Consider the following 27,493-nt stretch of genomic DNA (forward strand, 5'->3'; position numbering starts at 1 on the left):
GTTTCTGCTCGGTTAGCTTGGTCATCATCTAATGATTAGACAGAGATTTTCTTAATTTCCTGGAACCGGTAAATCACAGTCTTTGCTGAGGTGCTCTGTGTGTGTATTGGGGAGTGCCTTCAGTGCTGAGCCAGGCATTTAAGAGCTCTGCCTTACCTTTCATCTCCTGCTTGCACAGATACTCAACTAGAAGTGAGAGCTTAGGGCCTTCTCAGATCTTTCCTCAGAGTGTGCACAACTTTGGGCATATACGTCACCCTGTGCCTGTGCACAGTCTTCTAGATTCTCAAGAATATGTTGGAACTTTTCAAAGTCTCTTAATGGTAGTCCCCAGATTTTTGTTTTACATTCTTTGGTTAGCGCATTGTTGCAGCAACTATTATCCACCATCTCAGGAGATCATGATGTTAAACAGTTGTCCCTGATACTTGTCAACAGCCAGCCCTGGGAGAAAGGCTTTCACACTGGGTGAGTTCTGAGTCAGGTCAAATAAAAAGAACATACAAGCAGGGTTTCCCTGGGAACCACCAAACAGGTGGCAGTTCTCTGAAAATGGAACTTTGAAGGAGCTTCAGCCCCAGTCTACCCCCTCCAGTGGCTGCCAGGCTGGTTGCCACTATGACTGTGTATTGTTAGTGTTCAAGGCTACATTCGAGCTGGGAAGGGGAAGGGGGTAAAAGCCTCAAAGCCCATTGTTTTTACAGAGAGATTCAGATGTTTTCTGAATAAATACTCCCCAGACTTTGTCACTGTTGTCTTTTCTCTTACAGAGGAGAGGATTTACAGAGGTCCTTGCTCTGCTATTATCACCGACACCACTGTGTGTCTTCTTGTCATGTGTTTTCTGTATTTATCAAATCCTGTTTGGCAATAATATTTTTAAAGTAATAAATGCATAGCATTTCTATTTCCCTTCATAAGCCATCCTTTGTCAGTGATTGAAGTCATGATTCCTTTTTGTATCTCAGTAGGGTAACAGGCATGGAGTTGCATTCCCATTTTAGAGATGAGCAAACAGGCTCCAAAAGGTGAAGTGTCTTGCCCAGTGTTGCCAGGTTGCTCCCAGTTGTGTGTTACTCCCAGTTATCAGTTTCTTTTCTTCTTCCCAGTTAACTCAAGCAGAATTGTGATTTTGGTATATGAAAAAACCGAGATATAATACTTGATTTTTTAAATGCAGTTATGTGTTATACCAAATACTAAAGCATTGACTTTTATTCCATAGTCAGTTATCTTGATGTTGATACTATTTGGTGTTTTGTCTTGAACTCTTCCAAATCTTCTAAATTATAGTTGTGCCCATTTTGCATTTGGATGCCTGAGATGGTACACTATACGGTGACTTTAGGGAAAGAACAAGAGACTGACTTGTTCTATATTTTTGGTATGCCAGTAATACCGTTCCATGTCTTGAACTCAGATTTGTCTTTCTTTTTTTTCTAGTTTGGCCTTATAAATCCTGCCTATGTCCAATAGAGTGAGTTAACAGCAGCAGATTTAATTAGATTGATAGCTATATGTTTCCATATGAAGCTGTTTTCTCATCCATTATCAGCTTTGTATCACTGAGATATATGGAAATAGAAACAAAGTTACCAAACATGTGGTTGATAGTTGGAAATGCCATCAACTCTTGATAACCAGGGATAGTGTGAGCATTTCCTTCAATTCTTTTGGCAACTTAGTGTGCCCTGGAAAGTAGGGTCAGAATATAAAAGGGAAGAAAAGATCATAGGGAGTGGAATTAATCAGGCAAGACTTGCTGCAGGAGCTGGTACTTGAGCTGAACTTTGATGGAAGTGAAAGATCTCACTTGATGGGGAAGACAGGGGGTCACTCTCAGTGGTTAGCACCAAGAGGAAACAAGAAAGGAGCTGGGAGCAGTGAAGGTGGGACAGTAGTTGTAAGGGCTGCTGAAACCAGAGCTTTTTGTCCTCCTCTTTGATTCTTTTTTATTATGATGAGAGAAATCCCAGACACCAAGAGACAGAAACGGATCAGGGGGTTTCCTGGTCTTATTAGTGATGCTTCCAGCTCATTATCCAAAGTGATATGGAATGGCTCCATTAGTAACAGAACTTGAAAACAGAGGGTTTTGCCCTCCTTGGAGCAAAGCCTCTGCAGACTACTGGGTGACTGTCCATCAGATGGGAGTGTTTTGACCCTTCTTTTGTGGATTTTCATAGGATGGGAATTAAAGGTCCTGGTGGCTTCCAGCCATACTCTTTTATTACCCTATCTGGGATATTGGGCTACCTTTCCCTGAGTATATTAGAAATCATGACACATGTATTTTTAAATCATTTAGAGTAAGTAAATACAATTTCTAAACAACAGAGACTTTAAATAAGAGGTTTGCCGACACTGCATGAAAATATATAAGCTAAAAGAAGAAAACACATAAACTATTTTTTTAGGTTGAGTACTCAGTTCCTCGTATCCTTGTTTAAGAATAGACAAGAATTGTAAACCGTGTATCTCTTCTGCTTCTCGTGAAATGTAAATCATTGCGTGGTATTGTCAGGCGATCTTAACCCTATGAAAGGCATTCTCCAGAGAGTTGTCCAAAGTTGGAGGGTTCTGGAGGAACTTAAATGCCTAGCTGGGGGGTATGGGTTTGATCTAGTAAAGAGTCAACAAAGAATCTCAGCAAGAGAATGGATACTCCTATAACCATGTCTTAAAAAGAGATTCTGTCATCTTTGTCCAGCAGTATGAATGTGACATGAGTAAAGCTCACCTAGCCTTATAAAACAGTGAAATAAGGAAAATCATGTTCATCAGGAAAGGACCCATATCCTTGTATTAAAAGAGTCCTATTTCTCTAACTTAGCAAACTCTCCCAGTACCTTTAGAGTACTTATAACCTATCAAAATGTAATGTGTACACTTCTCAGTACCATGTATTATATAATTACTTAGGAGGTTCATTATGTTTTATGTAGACTGACACATTGTTGCAGTGCTCATATTCATTGTAATGGTATCTTTTTGTGGGGTGGGGGGTAATTTAAAACACATTTTCCCCTTTAAGAAGGTCAAACTGTAGGGAAAAATATCCTTGTACCTTTTATAAGCTGCTTATACTCGTAATACAGATTAACTTCCCAGCACATAAAGGGAATACTAGAAAACTCTTGCATGATTAAATATCCCCCGGAGGATTAAGTTTTTCCACATATTTTTGAAGCCAGAACAATGAATAGTGTTTCAGCATTAAACTTTCTGTACATCTTGATTATGGGGGAGGCTTTTACTCCTACTGCTCTTGCTGTTAGTTTTTCTGCTATTCAGATTTGTAGCACTGCAAAATTATCTGTGGAAACATGGGCTTGAAATCTGAAAGGTTGATTAAGGTCCAACAAAGTATCATCTCTGGAATTATTCTAATTTTTTAAAGGTTTTTATCCATTTTTCAAGGCTGTTTCTTCTTTTACCTTATTGAAAACCTGGCACAGAGTAGTTAATTAGTGAGCTTAGTGATTCAGAAATAAGTGATCACTAAGCACACAGTATTTATCATTTTGAAAAAGATCACTGAATTTTCCTGCATATTTTTCGTAAGATAAAATTCCTGTTTGTAATGAATCTCTTTATTACTGAGGGATTCAGTTACTAAGTGCCTTTTTATCCAGGCATTGGGTTGTCAGATTAATTTACTGGGGCTCATCAACCAAAGGCTTTGCTTTGTGTACCTTGAGGCGTACTGATCACCCTTTGCTCCTCCATGATCCCCAGTGTATCTGTTCCCTCCGGCCTGCAGGTCTTACCTTCCCTTCCTTGGCTCCCTTCACTGGTACTCAGCAGCCCCTCAATTTCTTTGACCTCTCGGTTAGCTTTATCCTGTCAGTGCCCAAGCTTAGATGGGTCCTTAACCACATTTCTCCCAAAATGTATTTCTGTCCTGAGCAGGGGCCTCCACTTCCTTTTCTCACATTCCCCACGCACCTGTCCCAGACCATCACTACCCCCTCAAGCTCCATGGCCCACCCATCCCCTTCTCTGGCAGCAGATGACCTTGCTGCCTGCTGTCAGACCCCAGAGCTTCTCGGTCCCCAGTTCCCTGCTCTCCTAACTTATCACAACTGCTGCTTTGTTTCCCGTGGCTGAAGGAGGGCTGCCCCTCCTAGCTCCAGCTCTAACAGGGCTTTAGAGCTCTTCCTCCTCCTCCTCTTCTGAGACTTTCCTCCAGCACTAGGGGAAAAAATAGAGACTTCTGTGTATTCTTCCAGAGATCTTACATGCATAAACAAGCATACACACAGCTACATTTCCCTTTCTTCCTCTTTCCTCCTCTATCTTTATTTTTTTAAGACATTAATACTAGACACATGGTCTGGACATTGCTTTTAATATACCTGTATGTCTTAGAAATAAGTTTACATCAATACTATAGAGCTACCTCATTCTTTTAACGGATCTAGATTATGCCCTTGATTGTAAATACACCATAATTTTGTTAACCAGCCCCTATTAAAGAGTAGTCACTTCTAATCTTTTGTTGCTACAAACAGTGTTTCAGTGAGCATCGTTACATATCATTTTTTTCCCCATGAACAACTATATCTGTATGAAAAGTCTTTGAAGTGGAATTGCTGCATTGAAGGGTTTATACATTTTTGTTTCTTTATGGAGAAATTTTTAAAAAATTGTTTTCTAGTTCTTGTGTTATTGCTTCTCCAGCCTTTCTCTTCATGTGTAATTGATTTCTTGGATTTATCTTCAATGTCTGCTTTTTGATACATTCATCTCTTTATTTCTTCCGAGTTCTGAGAGAATGTTAGAGACATTCTGGTTCACTATTTCCTAACACTCACAATTCCTGTGATCTTTGAATTTTTAAATACAATAATCATTATTTTGTTTGCTTCTGAGAACTCAGACATTCCCAAATTGTTCTCCTGTCAAGACTGCAGGCCTTGAATCTTTTTATCGAAGGACAACATATATACAAAAAAAGGGCTTGATGGCTTTTCACAAAGTACACCAACACCCAGATAAAGAAACAAATGTTATCAGTATCCAGAACCTCCCTTGTGCCCCGTTCAGTTACAGTCCCTCCATGGGAAACCCACTCTCCTCACTTAGATTCGTTTTGCCTGTTCTTTTTTTAAAAAATGTAATCGTGCAGTAAATAATGCTTCTCTCTTCTTTCTTTTAACATTGTGAGAATTATCTATATTGTTGCAAGTAGATATAGTTGTTTTCGTTGCTAAGTAGTGTTCTATTGCATGAATATACCCCTTTGTTCATTCTACTATTGATGGACACTTGAGTAGTCTCTAGTTTGGACCATCATGAGTAGTGCTGCTATGGACACTTTGGGTCTTCTGATACACAACTGCATACTTTTTTTGTAGGGTGTATATATCTAGGAGTCAAATTGCTTGATCACAGGGCATATAAGTGTTAAGCCTCTAAAATGGCTTTCTCATTTTGCACTCCCATGAGAATCCCAGTTGTTCTACATTCTTGCCAGTACTTGGGATCTTCTTTTTTATTTTAGCCATTTTGGTGTATATAAAGTAAGATTTCATTATGGTTTTAGTTTACATTTCCCTAACCACTTGTAATGTTGAGCAACTTTTCGTATGTTTATTGGCCATTTGGATATTCTCTTTTGTGACATGCCTGGTGAAATTTATTTTTACGTTTTTAAACTATTCTGTTTTTTAAAAAAACATATGGCTAGCCGGTAGATCACATTTCCCATCCATTTGTCCCTCTCTTTGTTTGTATCCTCTTTAATTTTTTTCTTGGCTCTTTTCTGGCCTTTTTTTTTTTTTTTCTAACAAGTGAACTTTAGAAGTAGGAACCCCAGCTTTTCTAGAATTTTTAGTGAATTGTCATGAAACAAATTTTATTTGAGAAAAATTGTCATCAGAATTGGAAAAGGATATTGTCATTGTTTCTAAGAAGGGAAAATGATAAATCCTAAGCCCTCCCAGTTTTTGCCCTCCAGATTGCATTATTATCCCCATGTTTAATTCTAGTTTTAGTTTCATTTTTGACAAGTGCTTATAGAAGTGAAAATCTTGTAATATGCTTTTAAAACCAGCCCCTTTTAAAAAATATAAATGTTTTACAGGTTCTTGATCAGTATGAACGAGAAGGATTTAATTTCCTAGCGAAGGTGTTTAATTCTTCACATTCCTTCTTAGAAGACTTGACTGGTCTCACTTTGCTGCATCAAGAGACCCAAGCTGCTGAGGTAAGAATAAAGCGAGCTTTCTATACTGAGGACTGGTGTGTTTGAAACCTACTTGATACTCAGATTTATGGAACAGTAAGGAAGCGGTAAATTCTGATTTTTTTCCTTAGAACATACATCACTAAATAAGTCTGCTAGTTACCAGAGAAGGAACCTTCTGTAGTCGCTGGATGTTGATGTGTGCAGATTGTTGTATAGTAGGTGCCAAATGCACATAATTAAAGGGAGTATGGATTATCTATTTTCAAGCACCTCTGGTCCTTTCTGAAGAACAGCATGCCTGTGGCCATGGGAGAGTTGTCTCTGATGTCCACACATCAGAATGTAAGACAGGGAAGACTGGGCTCTGGCCATGTTCTTCAGAGAGAACATGCCTGGCTTTTATTTCATAATTGGATACATTTTCTTGGGTCACTGAACTCTACTATAAAATGGCTTCCCCAGTCACAACCTGAGAGAGTTACGTGTTGCTTGTCAATTAGAATATATTGCAGATCTTAATTTCCGTGAAGAAGTTCTTAGGAGAAATGTGGCCTGTCTTATCATTTCCACAAGCTACATAAGGAAAACCTTGAGTGCCTGTGTCCCACAGGAGTGGAACACTTGCAAAGATGCCATTAGTCCTATTGTCCTATTTATTGACTCCCACCCCATTCCCACCCCTGCCTGGGATTGTGTGTCTTCACCATTGGGGCAGGCCCCAGCGGCCATTGAGTAGACATTCAGGCTCGATACTGGACTAGCTTGTGGCAAACAAAGGCTGCTATTTGGAAGATTGGAGCTAGTAGCACTGAGTAAAGAAAATTGAAACTACCAGAGTCAAATCCTTTGAAACTTTCAGCAGATTGAGGTGAGAGTTTTAGGCACACCAGAGAGGCAAGATAGTACATCTCTAGTACTACTTTTAAAACTGAAATCAGTTCTGGGGTGCCTGGCTGACTCAGTCAGAAGAAATGCAACTCTTAATCTGGGGGTCATGAGTTCAAGCCCCACATGGGGTGTAAAGATTATTTAAATAAATAAAACTTAAAAAAAAAAAAAAAAAGCTAAAACCAGTTCTTTAACTTGCCTTGGTGTCCTCTGGGCATTCAATAGATGTAGTACTCCACTTATAACCAATAGTTAGACCCACACAGAGTCTCTTAGCTTCAGTTTCAGAAGATAAACAGCATCTCTGCTGAACTTAAAGAGAATTTGAGATTTTTCCCAAAATTGTGATTGGTTCCCAGACATGGTTCAGAACATTATGTTGATCACGGCTGCCATTTTATCTTTTGCGTAGCATTGTACTGCCTGATGATAAGGTTAAAATAACTTACAGGTCTTTTCAACCATGCAATTGTTTGACTGGTTTGCTGAGGGAATATTTCTACCCATCTAGAAATTATTCATATACTTCTCTCTTGTTGGCTAGATGAATTGCAACTTGAAATTGACCTGAAATTTCACTCTTTAAAACAGAGCAGATGCTAGGATAATGGGCAGATTCCTTGATGAGATCTGACCTGCTTTGCATTTTAGCTGGTCAAACATTAATAGCCTTTTCAAAGACCCAGGAAGAGAAGGGAAAGTTTAAGAGAGCAATAGTGACTAAATAGATGGTGGGGCAGGGGGGGATATGGTTTCATCCACAAGTCGGAGCTTTCTTTTTGAAGTTTTCCCCCATTAAATTATATTTATAGTTTTGGAATCATAAGCCACACATCAAATTTTTGATTAGAGATGGTAGACTGGTTGGCCTGTGAGCCAGATAGCTTGCAGGTGTGTTTTGTTTGGCCTGCCCTGTGTGCTAAATTCTGAATAAAGTCAACATTTAAAACTTATGAATTTTACATAAAAATCTGAATTTTCCCATTTCTAACTTCTTTGAAAAATCAGATCTGGCAAGCCCAGGCCTGCATTTCTTAATAGTGATGGTTAGCTGGAGCAAGGATGCAAATTTTATAGATAAATAATGTACTTTATATGAAATTTGAAGGTATAAAAAATATTCTGCATGTAAAGGAAATCTCCTACACTTGTCCCTTACCACCTAGTTTCCTTTCTAGAGACACACATTTGTTGGTTTTTTGCCCAAAGTTATTTTTTAGGTGATATTCTCCATTTAAATGATGCTCTTGAGTTAATGACTCTTACAGGTATTAGAATTTGCAATCCCTATCTGAGAGAAGTATCGTTATTTTTTTAAAAGAGCCTTAAATAGGGCTGTGGTGTTTTTTTTTTTTAATTAAAAAAAATTTTGTCTTTTTATTTCAGCTTATTTTCCATCATGATAAGTGTACTCTTCCTACCTCAACCCCATTTCCCCCATGCCTCCACCCACCTCCCCTCTAGTAACCATCAGATTTCTATAGTTAAGAGTCTATTTCAAACATTTTTTTTTCTTTGTTTTGTTTGATTTCTTAAGTTCCACATAAGACTGAAATCATATGGTATTTGCCTTTTTCTGACTTATTTCGCTTACCATTATACTCTCTAGCTGTATCCATTTTGTTGCAAATGGCAAGATTTCATTCTTTTTTATGGCTGAACCATATTCCACTGTATATATACCACATCTTCTTTATCCATTCATCTATCAGTGGATACTTGGGCTGCTTCTGCAGTTTGACTATTGTAAATAATGATGCAATAACCATAGGGGTGCATGTATCCCTTTCAATTAGTGTTTTTTTTGTTGTTTTGTTTTGTTTTGGGGGGGTAAATACCCTGTAGTGTGATTAATGGATTATAGGGTAGTTCTATTTTTAATTTTTTTTAGGAACCTCCATAATGTTTTCCATAGTGGCTGTACCAGTTTGCATTCCCACCAACAATGTACAAGAGTTCCTTTTTCTCCACATCCTTGCCAACACTTGCTGTTTATTATGTTTTTGATTTTAGTCATTCTGACAGATGTGAGATAATATCTCATTGTGGTTTTGATTTGCATTTCCCTGATGATGAGTGATATTGAGCATCTTTTCATATGTCTGTTGGCCATCTAGATGTCTTCTTTGGAAAAATGTCTGTTCATGTCTTCTGCCCATTTTTTAATTGGATTATTTGTTTTTTGGGTATTAGGTTGTATCAGTTCTTTATACATTTTGGATGGTAACCCTTTATTGGATATGCCATTTGTAAATATCTTCTCCCATTTGTAGATTGTTTCCTTGGTTTTGTAGATTGTTTCCTTCACTATGCAGAAGATTTTTATTTTGACGTAGTCCCAATAGTTTATTTTTGCTTTTATTTCCCTTGCCTCAAGAGACATATCTAGAAATATGTTGATACATCCCATGTTGAAGAAATAGCTATCTGTGCTCTCTATAAGGATTTTTATGATTTCAGGTCTCACTGTTAGGTCTGTAATCAATTTTGAGTTTATTCTTGTGTATGGTGAAAGAAAATGGTCCAGTTTCATTCTTTTTCACGTTGCTGTCCAGTTTTCCCAACACCATTTGTTGAAGAGTTATTTTTCCATTGTATATTCATTCCTCCTTTGTTGAAGATTAATTGACCATATAATGGGTTTATTTCTGGGTTTTCTGTTCTATTCCATTGATCTGTGCATCTGTTTTTATGCTAGTACCATACAGTTTTAATTGCTACCACTTTGTAATGTAACTTGAGATATGGAATTTTGATATCTCCAATTTTGCTTCTCTTTTTCAAGATTGGTTTGGCTTTTTGGGGTCTTTTGTGGTTCCATACAAATTTTAGGATTATTTGGGAGTGCCTGGGTGGCTCAGTTGGTTAAGTGTCTGACTCTTGATTTTGGCTCAGGTCAAGACCTCAAGGTTATGGGATCGAGCCCTGCATTGGGCCCTGCACTCAGCACAGAGTTTGCCTGGGATTCTCTCTCCCTCTCCCTCTTCCTCTCCCCCCACTTGCACACACACACTCTCTCTCTAAAATAAATAAATAAAATCTTCAAAAAAATTTAAGATTGTTTGTTCTAGTTCTGTGAAAAATGCTGTTGGTATTTTGATAGGGATTGCACTAAATCTGTAGATTGCTTTGGCTAGTATAGACATTTTAACGATATTTGTTCTTCCAACCCATGAACATGGAATGTCTTTCCATTTCTTGGCATCATCTTGAATTTCTTTTATCAGTGTTTTATAGCTTTTAGAGTAAGTCTTTCACCTCCTTGGTTAAGTTTGTTCCTAGGTATTTAATTGTTGTTGATGCCATTGTAAATGGGATTGTTTTCTTAATTTCTCTTTCTGTTGCTTCATTATTAGTGTGTAGGAATGCAACAGATTTCTGTACGTTGATTTTGTATCCTGTGGACTTTAGTGAATTCATTTATCAGTTCTAGTAGTTTTTTGGTGGAGTCTTTTGGGTTTTCTATACAGAGTATCATGTCATCTGCAAATAATGAGAGTTTTACTTCTTCCTCACCAATTTGGATGCCTTTTATTTCTTTATGTTGTCTAATTGCTGTTGCTAGGACTTCTAGTACTATATTGAATAAAAGTGGTGAGAGTGGACATCCTTGTCTTGTTTGTGACCTTAGGGTAAAAGCTCTTGGTTTTTCACCATTGAGTATGGTGTTTGGCTATGGGCTTTTAACATAAGGCCTTTATTATGTTAAGATATATTTCCTCTAGACCTACTCTGCAGAGGGTTGTTTTTATTTTTATTTTTTATCATGAATGGATGTTGTACTTCATCAAATGCTTTTTCTGCATCTATTGAAATGGTCATATGGTTTTTTTCCTCTTATTGATGTGATGTATCACGTTGATTGTTTTGTGAATATTGAACCACGCTTGCATCCCAGGAATAAATCCCATTTAGTCATGTTGTATGATTTTTTAAAATATATTGTTGGATTCTGTTTGCTCATTTTTTGTTGAGGATTTTTGCATCTATATCCATGAGAGATACTTGCCTGTAGTTCCCATTTTTGTGGCATCTTTATCTGGTTTTGGTATCAGGATGATACTGGCCTCATAGAGTGAATTTGAAAGTTTTCCTTCCTCTTATATTTTTTTAGAATAGTTTGAGAATAAGTATTAACACTTCTTTAAATGTTTGGTAGAATTCACCTGTGAAACTGCCTAGTCCTGGACTTTTGTTTGTTGGAAGTTTTTTTGATTACTGATTCAATTTCTTTGCTGGCAGTTGGTCTGTTCAAATTTTCTATTTCTTCCTGCTTCATTTTTGGGAGGTTATAATGTTTTTCGGAATTTGTCCATTTCTTCTAAGTTGTCCAATTTTTGGCATATAGGTTTTAATAATTTTCTGTTAACAATTGTTTATATTCCTTTTGCTGGGTTTGGGTTTTGTTTGTTCTTTTTTCTATCTCCTTTATGGGTAAGTTTAGGTTGTTTGAGATTTTTCTTGCTTCCTGACATAGGCCTGTATTCCTATAAACTTCCCTCTTAGAACCACTTTTGCTGTATCCCAAAGATTTTGGACCATTGTATTTTCATTTTTATTTGTTTCTGTGTAAATTTCAATTTCTTCTTTGATTTCTTAGTTGACCCATTCATTGTTTAGTAGCATGTTATTTAACCTCCATGTGTTTGTGCTCTTTCCAGATTTTTTCTTGTGGTTGATTTCTAGTTTCATAGCATTGTGGTCAGAAAAGATGCATGATATCACTTTGATATTTTTTTTTAATTTGTTGAGACTTGTTTTGTGTCCTAATATGCGATCTCTTCTGGAGAATGTTCCGTATGCAATTGAAAAGAATGCGTATTCTGCTGTTTTAGGATTGAATGTTCTGAATATGTCTGTTAAATCCATCTGGTCCAGTGTGTCATTCAAAGCCACTGTTTCCTTGTTGATTTTCTGTTTGGATGATCTGTCCATCAATGTAAGTGGGGTGTTAAAGTCCCTTACTATTATTGTATTACTATTGATTATTTCTTTTTGTTTGTTATTAACTGTTTTATGTCTTTCAGTGTTCTAAATAGGGCTGTGTTTTAAGATAATGCTCAGCAGAAGACATAACAAAATTCATTGCCCTACCTACATTATTTTACATTACTGTGAAAAATGTGTGTGTGTAAATAAATATATCTATATATATCTATATCTATATCTATAATCTGTGTGAAGGTACCATTTTGATTTACGTATTTGATTCCCAATGCATTAACAGGTGTTGAGTAATAAAAATACAAAATTCTTCATCCCATATAGAAAGGTCCTGATTTATTTATTTTAGCAATGCAACAAGAATGTCCAGTTCTCATCTTGGACTCTTTTTATGCCTCAACTCTGGAATTGCAAAAGATTCAACCAGATAATTTTATGTGACTGTATCATTTTATACATTGTTTATAAAATACGTATTTGTACAAATACTGTTTTTTATAACAGGAATTACTGAACATCTTTAAAAAAAATTTGATAGCAAGTCACTGTGCTGGTAACTGAATACAGAAATTAATGAGATGTACTCATAATCTAATATGAAAAACAGATGTAAATAGTACATTCTAATATCATCAAAAATATTTTTTTTTTAAGATTTTATTTATTTATTTGACAGATAAAGAGACACAGCAAGAGAGGGAACACAGCAGGGGGAGTGGGAGAGGGAGAAGCAGGCTTCCTGCAGAGCGGGGAGCCCGATGTGGGGCTCGATCCCAGAACCTCGGGATCATGACCTGAGCTGAAGGCAGACACTTAACGACTGAGCCACCCAGGCACCACTCATCAAAAATATTTTAGTCATTTACATATATTAAGTGCTCAGAGAGCAGTTACTCCTGCCTGGGGGAGTAGGGATGTCAAAGAAAGCTTCACACATAAGGGAACAAGTATTCCAGTTAAATTTTAAAATTTGGAGCACCTAGGTGGCTCAGTCATTAAGTGTCTGCCTTCAGCTCAGGTCTATGGTCCCAGGGTCCTGGGATCGAGCCCCGCATCAGGCTCCCTGCTCGGCGGGAAACCTGCTTCTCCCTCTCCCACTCCCCCTGCTTGTGTTCCCTCTTTTGCTGTCTCTCTTTCTGTCAAATAAATAAAATCTTTAAAAATAAATAAGTAAATAAATAAATTTTAAAATTTAATTAATTTTTTATTTTTTATTGAGCTATAATTGATATATTACATTATATATTAGTGTTTCTGTGTAATGATTTAATATTTGTATGTATTCCAAAATGATCACCACAATAAGTCTAGTTAACATCCATCACCAGTTAGTTTTAAAGGATGAGTAGGCTGTCTTTAAAAATAAAAATTGGGAGGGAAATGGAGGAGGGCATTCTAGGCTGAATAAAGGTCTCAGAGGCCAAGAGTCTGTAGAGTGTTACTCAGAATCATGAGAATGTAGTTGGAGCCAGAGTTATCTGAAATCAGATAAGGTGTTTTTTTTTTAATAACAGCTTTATTGAGTTGCAATTCACATACCATGAAATTTACCCTTTTAAAGTGTACAATTCAGTGGTTTTTAGTGTATTCAGAGTTGTTGTGCTACCCTTACTACTAAGTTTAGAACATTTTCATCCCCCAAAAAGAAACTCCATACTCATTAAACAGTCACTGCTCATTCCCCCTTCCTTCCAGGCCTGGCAACCATTACTGTACTTTCTGTCTCCATGGATTTGCCTATTCTGGACATGTCATGTAAATGAAATCAAATGATATGTGGCCTTTTGTGTCTTCTGTCTTTAACTTAGCATGATGTTTTCAAGGCTCATCCATGTTGTAGCAAGATAATTCTTTTTTCATTAAAGAAAGAAAAGTTTTGATGCTATTAAACAATCCCCTATCCTTTAACACCTGTGGTCTATCTCCCCAAATATAGACCCTTTATAAAAGAAGAATGCAAAGCTCATCCTACTAGAGACTACAAATCCCTTTCTTTTCATAGAAAGGAGCACAGGAATAATGGATTGGAAGATATATTCAAGACAGAATCACCTAGATTTAGTGAGATTGATTAATGCAACCAAATTTTTTTTTTTTAAATATTTTATTTATTTATTTGACAGAGAAAGAGAGAGATAGTGAGAGCAGGAACACAAGCAAGGGGAGTGGGGGGGGGGGCACGTGGAGAAGCAGGCTTCCCGCTGAGCAGGGAGCCTGATGTGGGGCTCGATCCCAGGACCCTGGGACCATGACCTGAGCCGAAGGCAGACGCTTAATGACTGAGCCACCCAGGCGCCCAATGCAACCAAGTTTTTTGCACCCACCTTTCTGCCATCATCAAATAGCCCCAGATGATTGATTGCCATTATTTTAGTCTAGGTTACTAGTGTAATCATAGTGCTGTTGAGATTGAGATTAACAGACAAATCACCAGGTTGGTTTCTGTTGGAGAAGGGGTTGAGATGCAGGATGCAGAGTGGGGACTGGAAGTGTGGTGATGGGGGGGAAGGGAGGGGTGGACAGCCCAGACTTATAAAGATGAATTTATTTGATGTAATGGTGATTTTGAGGTAGTGGAATAAATGAATGGAAATGACTGAATGGTATTAGAGATAGGATGGTAATAGAGCTGGGAGGAAAAGAGGAAAACTGGTAGATTGACTTAGTAGATAAAGAAAATTATCCTGTTTCATTGAGTGCAGTGAGGAGAAGCTGTAGAGGTAGGATGCAATAAAAAAAACATTTAAATGAGGAATGTGTGTGGTAGATTAACTTTATCTTGAGTTGTAGCTTAAAAATTTAAATACTCCCCTCATAAATGTTTTTGCTAATGTTGTGTTTCCTAAAGAAGGGGACTAAGAAAGAGATCCATGTCTGTAGTCTGTAGCCCATCTAGCTGCCAAATTATAGTTATATTCTACCTATGAAGTATTAGAAGGCCCCATGGAGGAAAGCCCCCCCCACCAACTCCGCTTTTTGCCCTCTTAAAATGTTGCTATCCGAATAAGGAATTTTGCATGAAAGTTCTGATCTTTACTTTCAAGAGCCATTTTGAGAATGAGTTTAGATACTTGGAGATTGACCCGAGTTCTCTTTTGTTCATCCCTGTCTATTTATCCCAGTTGGAACAAAAGGAAATGGCTTAAAGTTGATGAAGCACAAGATGTCCAAGTCATGAAGCTGTTGAAGTGCTCACCAAATGGTTTTAAAACTGCTGAATTTCACTGAAGAAAGGCTCAGTGTAAATCAGACACACGAATGACTTAGCCATCTTTTCATAAAATTTGCTGTGACTTATCTTCTTAGGGTTATTTTTCATCAAGTACCTGTTCACATGTACTGAGTTAGTTCCAACTGTGGGTTTGACATTGTGCTGTGGGAAATGCCAGATAATTTCAAACCCCATGTAAGTAGAGAGAAAAGACTGATTCATTCATAAGAGAGGTAATAAAGCAAGCTATATCCTTGAGAAATTCAAATAACAAAATTTCATAACCCAATTCCCCTGAAATTCTCATTTTCGACAGTTTGCAAGTTCCGCGATTCCAGGATTACTTTTAAGCTATGTTTTCCTCCCTCGCCTTGACTATATCATCAGTATTTGATGCTGTGTCATGCAGTTATGATTTCAGGATTGCAGTTACAGCACTTCATTAATAGAATTTGCATCTTTGTCAAGCATTTGCTAAGCAGAACTTTTTTCCTGCAAAATCAGAAATTAACGAATGATCGTTAAAAAATAAAGTTTAACGCCAATGATAACATAAGGTGTAAAATCATGAACAGGCTGGCAGAAATAAAAAAGGCTGAGCTTAAGGGTTGATTCTGAATTAAAACTCAGGTTCTGACTCATCTACTACAGAATTCAGAATTCTAGAAAATAAAGTGCCCATTTCTCTCATAGCAGGAAAGTCATATGAAAAACATTATAGTCATGTGATATGACTTCATTGGCATGACAATTTACTATTCAGCAAAGTAAATAACACAATTAACAAGGGTTTCTGCTAGGCCTTTTGCACTTACACTGAGTTTTTGGCCTCTCCCCCTCACAGATGGTTTTAATTTGGTTCCTGTGGAATATTTTTGTTTTGTTTTGTTTTGTATTTAACAACAGTCAGATATTTATGTACAGCTTCATCAAGAGCCTCTGATGACAAATATGCCTTTGGAGGCCAGTAGAAGCTGTGGGAAACCCCCGTGTCAGCACTTAGACCTGTTTCCAGTGGAGAGGAATCACTCTGGAGACTGACCTAGCCTGCTCGTGAATCCAGTTCGCTTTCCCCACAGCCCTCTGCTAGCCCACTTCCAGCCTGTACTGGCCCATCCTCAGACTGTATCCTGCCTTGATTTTTCCTTATGAAGCAATCCCTCGAGACACAGCCTTGGCCTTCTCCCCTAATTGAAGAGGAAAGGCAGAAACAGCAGGCAGAAAGCCATTTAATTCTTAGATTGGAAACAAGAGCCTGGTTTTTGAAACAAGGCTTGGCAGTATCCCTTCAGAACTCACTTTATAAAATGAATCCCTTTTATTTGCTGTCAGAGTTATCTACATAGATTTGAGATGTTTAAATAAGTTGGTGTTGGGGAAAAATCCAATTGGAGGATAAACAATGAAGTTTGGTCGGAGTCTCCACCCTTCTGAAGAGCTGTCTTGGATGGTATAATCCCCTTAGAGGTCTATGGGAGAGAGAAGAGAATCATAAATACTAAAAGCAGAGTTAAAACAGCAAATATTAAGAATAAGAACATGGGAACTGCATCCTTCTTAAATTTTAGTCTTTGTTCTGCTCGTGTTCTCCTGAATACTTGGGTGAATAACTTGAAAATTTTGTACATCAACTTCCCCACTTAAAATAAAGGGATTGGGTGCCTGGGTGGCTCAGTCGTTAAGCGTCTGCCTTCGGCTCAGGTCATGATCCCAGGGTCCTGGGATCGAGCCCCACATCGGGCTCCTTGCTCAGCGGGGAGCCTGCTTCTCCCTCTCCCAGTTCCCCTGCTTGTGTTCCCTCTCTCACTGTCTCTCTCTCTGTCAAATAAATAAATAAAATCTTTAAAAAATAAAATAAATAAAAAATAAAATAAAGGGATTGAACCATATGTGAAATCCTTTTTAGCTCTAATAATCCAGTGGTGTGTTTCATATATAGCTGGTATGACCAAGAAGTAAAAAGATGGCCAATTTTTATGTCAAAATGTTTTAAAATGTATCAAGATGATTACTTTTTATACATTTTATAACCATTCTCTGGTATCTGTCCCATCTGGGTTGTCATTGCTAGAGACATTTTTTGTTGCATTTTTTAGAGATTAAGATCTACTTTGAGCCATAAAATAACATGTCTCATGCTTTATATTGATTGGTATGTATAGCAGTGTATATAAATTCAATATGGTGTAAGCCAGCCTAATAACTTACCTCATTGCAGTCTTGATGCCCTGAACTTTTGGCTTCTTTATAAACTAAAGTCTCCTCACACCATAATCGAGTGTGTTCCTTAAATCTGCGACTTGCAACCTCTTGGTATAGCTTCCAAAGATGAACTCCAAACCCTTTAAGTAATGGCAACATTTTTAGGATGTTGAATGTATAAAATCCAAGGATTTTCTTTAAAAATAAATCGTATTACACTATAACACTCATAGAGTAAATGAGTAGCCTGAACCCTGGCCTAGTCAGAAGGCCTGAGTCCATATCGCAGCTCCAGCAAGTAGCCAAGACTGCCGCTTTTCAGCCGACTGCATTGTGCAGGGCTAGACCATGTGTAGCAGCCCTATGTGAGACCTTGGGTCATTTGCCTAATTTCATTGAGTTTCATCTTCTTCATTTGTAGAACGGGATCAATAATTCCTACTCCTCACAACTACTATAAGCATTAAACAAGAAAGTACCTAACAAAAGGAAAGATAGACAAATTGGAGTACATCAAAATTTAAAATTCTGTGCTTTAAATGGTTTTTTGCAAGTCCTATATCTGATAAGGAACTGGTATCCAGAATATATTGGAAATTCTTGCAACTCAGTAATAAGAAGACATAAACCCAATTAAAAACTGGACAATGGATTTAAATAGACATGTCTCAAAAGAGGATATACCCATGTCCAATAAGTACATGAAAAGATGTTCAACATCATTAGCCATCGGGGAAATGAAAATCAAAACCACAGAGATACCACTTTATACCTACTGGGGTGGCTAGTATCAAAAAGACAATAACAAGTGTTGCCAAGGATGTGGAGAAATTGGAACCCTCATACATTGCTGGTGGGAATGTAAAATGGTGCAGCCACTTTGGAAAACAGTCTTGCAGTTCCTCAAAAAGTTAAACATAGAGTTACCATGTGGCTCAGCAATTCCACCCTAAGGTATATAACCCAGAGAAATGAAAACATACATTCATAGAAAAACATGTACACTGATGTTCATAACATTGTTTATTTATAATAGCCCCAAAGTAGAAACAACCCAGAGGTCCATCTAGGTAATGGATCGATAAAACGTGGGTGTTAGACTGGAAAATACTGGAATATTATTTGACAGTAAAAAAGGAAAGAACTGCTGACACATACCATAACACAGATGAACCTGCTAAGTGAAAGAAGCCAGTCACCAAAGGCTACATATTACAGGATTTCATTTATATGAAATGTCCAGAATTTAAAAAATCTATACAGACAGAAAGTAAGCTAGAGGTTGCCAGGAGTGGGGGTAGGGGTTGGGGCGAAATGAGGAACGACTACATACGGTAAGGGTCTCTTCTGGAGGTGATAAAATGTTCTAATCTTCGATTGTGGTGATGTGTGCACAGCTGTGCCTCTACTGCAACCACTGAGTTGTGCACTTTAAATGGGTGAATTGGGGCGCCTGGGTGGTTCAGTTGGTTAAGCATCTGCCTTCGGCTTGGGTCATGATCCCAGGGCCCTGGGATCAAGCCCCGTGTTGGGCTCCTTGCTCAGTGGGGAGCCTGCTTCTCCCTCTCCTTGCTTGTGCGCGCGCGCTCTCTCTCTGGCAAATAAATAAATGAAATCTTAAAAAAAAAAATAAATGGATGAATTGTATGGTATGTGAATTATATCTCAATAAAGGTGTTTAACCAAAGAGAAAAGAAAGACAGCATGGAGCCCCAGTGCACATAGCTGGGACTCTGTGTGCTTCCTTCTTTCCTTTTCTCTCTCTGGCTTTTAAGGGCAGCATTGATTTTCTGTTTTGACAGGCTGTCAGAGCATGTTAGCTTACTCTTTGTAGAAATGAACTTTGTCTAGATGTGATAGTGATTTTTTTTTCCATTTTCATTGTGCCTCAGTGTTCCAAGCCTTAGTCGCTGCTCACCTCCTCTCACCCCGTCTTGCTCTATGGCTAGCACATCCACACAACACATCACAAACACACTCACACACCTTCTCTTTTCCGGAACCATTTGAAATCAAGTTTCACATACAGTGACCCCTCACCTCTAAATTTTTAGTATGAATCACCTAAGAATACAAATACTCTTTTTATATAGGCAGAATACCATTATTGTTACAGAATAATGAACAATCATTCCATCATGGCATCTAAAATCCAGTATGTATTCCTACTTTCCCAGTAGTCCACAAATTTTAAAAGCACCTTTTAAACCATTGTTTGCTTTTTCCTCAAGTTTGTAACTGTATATTTAAAAAGTTTTTTAAAAAATAAAAATTAGCATCAGTCACTTGGTATAGAAACTTGATCTTACCTCTTAGCACTTAACACCCTGATTTCTAAATGGGGAGAGACAGTTATCCTATTAGGCAGCATACCCCAGAGTTTCTGCTACTCCAGGCAGGCCTCTTCCAGGTGAGGTACCTCCAGGTATCACATTGGCATCCTCGCCTGATTGAGACAGCCTTCATAGCCAACCAGCCCTGAGCTGTGCATTCCTGTTCATCCTCCCGTGGGGGTGCCCAGTGCCTGAGGCTTTTGAGGAGGTAGGAATGGGACTGTGAAGGCTATTTTTGGTATTTTGTAAAGCCAAACAGAAATAAAACATTTAAGACATGAGGTTATGTTGATCTATCAAGTTGGTTTTTCTGAATTCTGTTGTCTCAGAGTGGAATGGAATGCCAGTTAGCCTGATCCAGTCAGAAGTTCTTATTGACAGTTATATATGCCTTTGAATTATAAAAACAGTTACATAAAGTAGTGCAGTTTGTTGGGTGGGAGCGGTTTTTCAAGATGTAGTCTGAGGCAGAGAAAGTAGGGGCTAGGAAGAGGAGGGCCATTGGCCAGGGCACCACTGGCCCTGACTTCCTGACTGTATCAGCAGTAGAGGGTCCCGGGGAGATGTTCCCGCAGTTTGCCCTGTAACCATTATTCCAGGGGCTGTATTTTTACAGCTGACCCTTCTCATTTGCAAACGTAACAGCTGCTATGTTGAATTTGGGGGGTTTCCATGTTTTGATACTGTAAAATTAAATTGACTCTTGGTTCTGAAATCTTAGTCTTGATCCGTCTTGCTTTGCCATTAGCTGTGGGAGAACAAGGAGGGAAGGGATGTGAGATATTCTAAGGTGTACATTGTTTTTAAATTAAATATTGTTCGTGTTTAATCGTGGCTTCTGTCAATTAACAAATGTTGACCCTTTGTCAAGTTCATGGAGGTGTGGAGATTCAAAGAGGTACACACCAGGTCTTCAGGAGGCTGACATGGCACAGTTAGGTTGGTAGAACAGATGAGTAACCAAGGCTGCAGGGCAGTAAGTGTGCACAGAGAGCTGGACACACAGCACAGTAAGTCCTGCAGGATTTCAGGAGCATAGGATGCAGAGAGGGCTCCAGGAAAGAGCTGGATTTGAACTGGTCCTTGAAGATTGCCACTCCAAGTGTAGGAGAAAAGGGGAGAAGGCATCCAGAGTGGGCCGTGGCATGGGAGCATCTGAGATCACACAGCAGCTAATGCTGATACCAGTCTTATGAGGTGGAGCTTACATTTTACAGCTCAGGGAAGTATGCTGATAGATGCTAAGTTGACTGGACACTGTTAAACTTAGCTGTGCTCAGTGTTATTCTACATCTTGGGGTTTACAATACGCTTCGTGTGCCTGAGAACAGACAGGAAGATACGGATGTGTTCTGCTTTACAGAGAGTGCCTCTGCTTTCAGATTGAACAGTTTCAAAGAGCAGTTTTGCTTTTTGTCTGTTTCCTTCCAACTGCATTCTTGAATAGCGTGGTTTCTTTCACTGTTCCATCCTGGAGCCTGGTCGGCCAGCCTCACTGTGCTTTCTTATTCTTGAACTGTCTTTAAGAACAGACTGGCATCTTAAAATCCATGGGAATGAGGTTTTACTCATTCATGATTCCATCTCCAGACTTAACCAATGGGAAAAGGGCAGATAAGAGACAACTTGTTTCTTCTTTTACTTTTTCCTAATTTGTAGAGAGAAATTAAGAGCTTGCCCCCATTTGTCTTTATTCAACCATCTGATTAAAAAAAAAAATCAGTGCTAAATTAGAAATATTTAGATCTTATTGTTGCAAGACAAAATCATTGAGTTTCTAATTACCAGTACAGTAAACTGCTGTGGATTGGTTTATTTTTAATTATGCTACTAAACTTAAGGTATAATGGGATAAATGGGATAATACCTACCCCCACCAAGTTGCTGTTATAGTGTGCTTTGAAATCTTAGAAGTATAATATAAGCATCAATTCTTGTAAGGCTAAATGCAAATGAACCAAATGGAAAACTGCCATAGTTTTTTTAAATAAATTTTTTTCTTGAGGCACCATAGGCCTTTGAACATAAATGTCTTGAATTAAACTTTAAACAATCATTAACCCTTAAAATAATTTGTATTAACTGGATCTTGAGTGTCAAAGACATTAGCAACAGATAGTTTGGTTGTAGAAGAACCTATAGAAAACTACTTGATTCTAGTCCAGGTATAAGAATACACATTAACTTTCAAATAAATCTGTGTAGAACCTCCTAATATGAAACAGTTGCAACTTCTCAGTTAATCATGATCTTTAAAAGAATATTCTTACCTATTCTGAAATTAACTCTTCAAAAGGATAGCTGAATAGCTTTGTCTCTCGCATGCCCCCATGTGTTCTCTGCAGTTCTGTCATGCTACTTCTGTTCCATTGCCCTGTCCTCTCCCCACTCAAGACTTGGTCAAGCTCATCCTTCTGGTCAAGTCCTGTTTCCTTCCTCATGGGGTCTGCCTGGTATTCCTGTTGGCCCTTCTAAAGTACCAACCTCCTTTGAGAAATGGTTTCTAACTGTCTTCTTCCCACCGAGGCTGGGGTACACATGAGATTCTATAAATGAAAGTCCGAAAGAACCATGTACATTTGGGGCAGTTTGTATTATTACGTGTGAGCAGAGGAATGACTTGATCCAAACAATGCTTTAGGAAAATGAAAATGGCAAAGATCAAGAGATTTCTCCCCTGCTTTTTTCTTTTATATCTTAATATTTTCTCTTTTTAAAAATTTTATTTATTTATTTGATAGAGAGCACAAGCAGAGGGAGCAGCAGAGGGAGAGGAAGAAGCAGGCTCCCCACTGAGCAGGGAGCCTGAGTCAGGGCTCCATCCCAGGACCCTGGGATCATGACCTGAGCCAAGGGCAGACGCTTAACTGATTGAGCCACCCAGGCGCCCCTATATCTTAATATTTTCAAATGTGCTATCACATAAGCCAGAAGAAAGCATTAAACATTATGTATATAAAAGAATGATTATCATATTCACATCCAGTCAAAAAATAAAACGTTCCCTTTCACCCCTCTCATGTTTGGCTTCCTGGATCACAACCCTCGAGGTAAATGCCCTTCCGACTCTTGTGATAGTTATTTCCTGGCTTTACTTGACAGCTTCAGTTGGGGGTGTATGAACGATATAATTCACTTTGCCTGACTTTGAACTTTTATATAAGGAAGTAAGCCCCATATGATCTTCTGTGTCTTGCTTCTTTTGCTCACCATTGTGAAGGTTACCCATGTTGTTGTGTGCAGCTGAAGTTTGTTCCTTTTCATTGCTGTATAGTATTCTATAGTTTACATATGCTGCAGTTTGCCCATTCTACTGTAGATGGATACCTGTAGTCCTTCCAAGTTGGACTATAATAGAGTGTAGGTCAGAGCATTCTTTTATATATATATATATATGTATATATACATATATATATATATACATATATATATATATCTCCTGGACTACATATGCAACATTTCTCTAGGTCAGTGTCTCTCAACCTTTTTTCTTTTATTACCTCTCCTAAGGAGAAAACTTAATTAATTTTATTTTATTTTATTTTATTTTATTTTTTTTTTTTTTTTAAAGATTTTATTTATTTATTTGGGAGAGAGAGAATGAGAGAGAGAGAGCATGAGAAGGAGGAGGGTCAGAGGGAGAAGCAGACTCCCTGCCGAGCAGGGAGCCCGATGCGGGACTCGATCCCGGGACTCCAGGATCATGACCTGAGCCGAAGGCAGTCGCTTAACCAACTGAGCCACCCAGGCGTCCCAAACTTAATTAATTTTAAACTAAAAATTATAAATTCAAATTAATTAATCCTAAAGAGTAGGATTTTGTTGGGTAGAGTTGAGCTTTGGAAGGCTACAAGCCATTGTGATAGTCAAGATTTTTTCACTTATCAAAAATCAAATTTTGTTCTTTTGTGGGAATAATATTACCCCTATTGAAAATGCACATTCTGGGTTATATAACTAAGGTCAGAATTGTTGGGTCATGGAAAATGTGAATCTTCAACATTTTTAGATCATGGCAAACTGTCTTTCAGTACCAATTAAATTGTACCAATTTAAGTCATTACTAGTAGTATATGGGAGTTTCTGTGGCCACATATCCTTGCCAAAATCCTGGTACTGTCATATTTAAAAATTTTTGCCAATCTGTTAGATGTATAACAATATGACATTATGCTTTTTTAAAAATTTGTAGTTTCCTAATCATCAGTGAGGCTAAACAGCTTATGTTTATTACTTATTTGGATTCCTCTTGCCTGATGGTTTATTTCTCTATTTTAACTCTAAAAATTCTTGTATGTTCCACTTAATGTAGCCCCTGTTAAAACACAATAGGATGGCCTAGTTATTCACTTGAAAAATACAGTGAAGCCCAGAGAACTGTGTTCTAATCCCAACGAACTATTTGTCTTAGAGTCCCATATCTCTGCGACTTAGTGTCCTCATATACTAAATAAAGGTATTGACTGGGTTAGAGGGGTGGTTCTCAACCCTGGCTGCCTATTCGAATTGTCATTTCAAAAATATCGATGTTTAAAGCATACCTCTACTAAAAAGTCTGATTCAGTTGGATTAGAGATTTCTATATCCCTTCCAACCTAACATCCCATGATATTGATAAAATAGTCTTTGAATCATCTTCCTTGTGTGTTCCCTAAATTAGGTATGCCGGGGGACTGTTTCTCTGTCGAACTGTAATCTCTTTTTGTAGATGAGTTATAAAGAGGAAGAAACTTGGGGCGCCTGGGTGGCTTAGTCAGTTGAGCATCTGACTCTTGGTTTCAGCTCAGATCATGGTCTCAGGGTTGTGAGATTGAGCCTTGCATTAGGCTCTGCACTCAGCGCGGAGTCTGCTTGAGATTCTCTCTCTCTCTCCCTCCTGCTAGTGTTTACTCTCTCTCTCAAATAAATAAATCTTTAAAAAAAAAAAAAAAAAAAAAAGAGGAGGAAACTCCTTAATTTGGTCCACAAAAGAAAAGGTAGTGTCAGTGTTCAAAAAAAAAAATTTTGTAGCTGATTTACTTACAACACTAATACGGTTTTCTCTCGTTGATACCTGTCATGACAGAATACACATCCAAAGACAATGCTAAGAAATCATAAATGAGCCTTTGAAAGAATGAGGCATATGTCAGCTTATGGTGTCTGGGCCGAGTACAGCCTCATAAGGCTGAACTCATGAATTCCTGACTTTGGTTTTTTGATACAAGATTCTGTCCCATTGCCAGAAGCCGGACTTTCACTTCCAGTCAGACAAGGGGCTGCTCAGGCCTAGAACCAAGGCACGAAGCAAACCAGCTGTGCTCCAGGAAGAGTGGGTCAAAACCACTGCTCTCCTGGAGCGTGCGTGGGTCAGTGGGTGTTAGGGCTACGGAGGGGTACTGTAAGAGGGCATTGTACCATTCCATGTACCTCTGTGTGTCTTCAAAAGTCCCCCAAATGAGAAGTTTTTTAAGAAACCCCTCTCCTGGTGTCCAGTCAGCCATGTTTTCTTGTGCCCATCTGCCTCTAATAACACGTGATTGCATGTGATCAATATCTGACACTTGTGTGGCACTTGTGTTTTCCAGAGTGTTCACTTGCATTTACTCAGTTGGTCATCATAGCAATCATTTTCAGAGAAACGCCTTTGGTAGCCATCTAGACCCAGGTTATGATGGCAGAAACCAAAAGCTCAAATTGGCTTTAACATATATGAAGAATGTATAGCTAAGCCATGGAATCTTGGCTCCAGGGACTCTACATAGAGGGGTTTAATGTCACAACCATATTTCTCTTTATTGCTCCTCTTTGTTCCCTCTTTGTTGGCACTGTTTTCTCTCTCTGCAAACAGGTTCTCTTTCTTTCCCATTTAGCAAAAAACAAAGCCTCAGGCAGTTCCAAAATCTCATTCTTCCTTTAGGAGTATCTTCTCCAGTGGCTCCAAAAGGGAAACCCTGGGACACAGACTGTAATTGACCTGGCCTGAGTCATATATATGCCTTCTCTGGACCACTTGCAGTAGACAGGGATGGGCTGCCGTGACTGGCCAGCTTGGGCCACAGCCAGGGTGTGGGGATTGGCAGCCTCCCTCAGAACCATGTGGTTAGTTAGGGTGAGAGCAGCATTGTCCCCTCCAAAGGAGGGGCTAGTCCCCAGATTTGCCCCCCAAGCTTGACTTACTCTGCTTTCTGAATTTACCTCATCTTCTCACCTAACCACCGGTACCCCTAAGCACTCTTTACTCATTGAGCCCTTAACAAACTAGCTGCTCAGTCTCCCTCCAGCCTTCAAAGGGAGAAAGAATTTTCTCCCAGATCGAAGCATAGGGGTTCTCCCTTTCTCTCTAGTACACAAATGTCTAATTCTAGGTTAACACTCAGCTATTCCTTCTCCCAAGCTCCCACACAGCATGGTAAGGCCACACCTCCTAGGGTGGGGAAGGGTCGTGCTCTGGTTGCCTCTGTCAACCAAGTGGGGACAGGGGAGCTGTGGACAGGGGCCAGTGTGCCACTTCATCTTTCAGTCCAGATGGTGATGGTCAGTAACAGTGTCACTGCCTCAAGACATGGGCCTTTAGTCTCCTCTGCAGTCTAAAAAATTACTTACCATGCTGAAACTTGTTGATAAACCCAGATCTGTAATTAGGAACATAAATGACACAATACAGGCTTCGCACAAATGAACAGTTGTGGGGTATTATGGGCCCCTGTGGATTATTTGACTGAAGCAAAGGAGGGGGGAAAGCTGGTTGCTGTTGAACAAATTGCTACCAGATGTAGATTTCAATAAACACCACACTGTTGTTCCTTTGCCCGAAGGTGCTATGAATTTCTTGAGGCAACAGAGCAATCAGTAAACTGGTGACTGTTCCAACATGAATGGAGCCTCCTGGTGTTCCCTGGTCCTGAGTGTTTGTCCACAAAATGCAAGGCAGACCCAGGGGCCTCTCTCCCCTACCTGACGTTTTATAGGTGAGTGATGTTCTTAAAATGCAGCAACCAGATCCTGTGGAACCTAAAAGAAGCCCGGAACTATGGTTGGAATGTCACAAAAAGAACCCATCAGGGTGGGGAGAGGGGGATGCTTTAAGAGAATAAGGATCAGTGGTTTTTCTTACAGATGTTACTTGTAATAGCCATGGGATGAACCTGCCTCAGTCAATAAATATGTGAGAGCCTACCCATGCCATATGATGAAGAAAGCCCACTTTCCTTCTCTTCCCTGAACTTACAGTTGAGAGGCGGAAGGGCATTCAAGCAGTAGTTACAAATAAAAACTAGCCTTCAGTGTCCTGCCAGGGAGTCCTGTGTGAACTTGCAACATGGAAGCAGCTTGTCCACCTTCACCAGCTGTTGCCATGGGCCGGCCAGCACATGAGCCTGAGCATTTGAGACTGGAAGGTCCCAGAGCCATCAGGCTACTTTGCTATACCTTGAAGGGAATAGAAAGGGGGGGAGAGAGAGAGAGATGAAGGAGATTGAGAGATGGAGGGAGAGAGAATGTGATTGATTTTAGTTTAGTATACTAACAAGCTTGTCATGTTCCATAGAATAGAGTGATTTCCCTGAGCCTTCTCTTGGTTATGGCTCTTTAATAAAAAGTTAAGCACCAAATGTATGGTTGGCCTAAATCCAACATATATGTCTGCATCACTGTGTGGTTCTCTGATCCTCTCTTTTCAGTTAGATGTTCAGCTTTTTGAGGGCAAGGACCACCTTGCCCCCTTATTGTTTTTGACTAACA

General features: G+C 38.9%; 1 protein-coding gene across 10 annotated transcripts in view; it reads left to right on the plus strand.

The window, feature by feature from the left end:
• The window catches only part of ATG7 (autophagy related 7), a 233,960-nt gene that overhangs the window by 108,461 nt on the left and 98,006 nt on the right, over nt 1-27,493 (plus strand). For 7 of the 10 annotated variants that reach the window (XM_032411938.1, XM_032411940.1, XM_032411941.1 and 4 more), the window contains exon 18: nt 6,089-6,211. The exons of 1 other annotated variant lie outside the window; for it this stretch is intronic. In XM_032411938.1, coding sequence (XP_032267829.1) covers nt 6,089-6,211 — 123 coding nt within the window. Of the gene's footprint in view, nt 1-6,088; nt 6,212-15,147; nt 16,871-26,568; nt 26,722-27,493 lie in introns of those variants that run through there. 2 more of the 10 variants (XR_004300397.1, XM_032411944.1) reach the window with 2 other exon arrangements.

This window comes from Phoca vitulina, unplaced genomic scaffold (assembly GCF_004348235.1).
Source record: "Phoca vitulina isolate PV1807 unplaced genomic scaffold, GSC_HSeal_1.0 scaffold13, whole genome shotgun sequence".
Taxonomy (NCBI): Eukaryota; Metazoa; Chordata; class Mammalia; order Carnivora; family Phocidae; genus Phoca; species Phoca vitulina.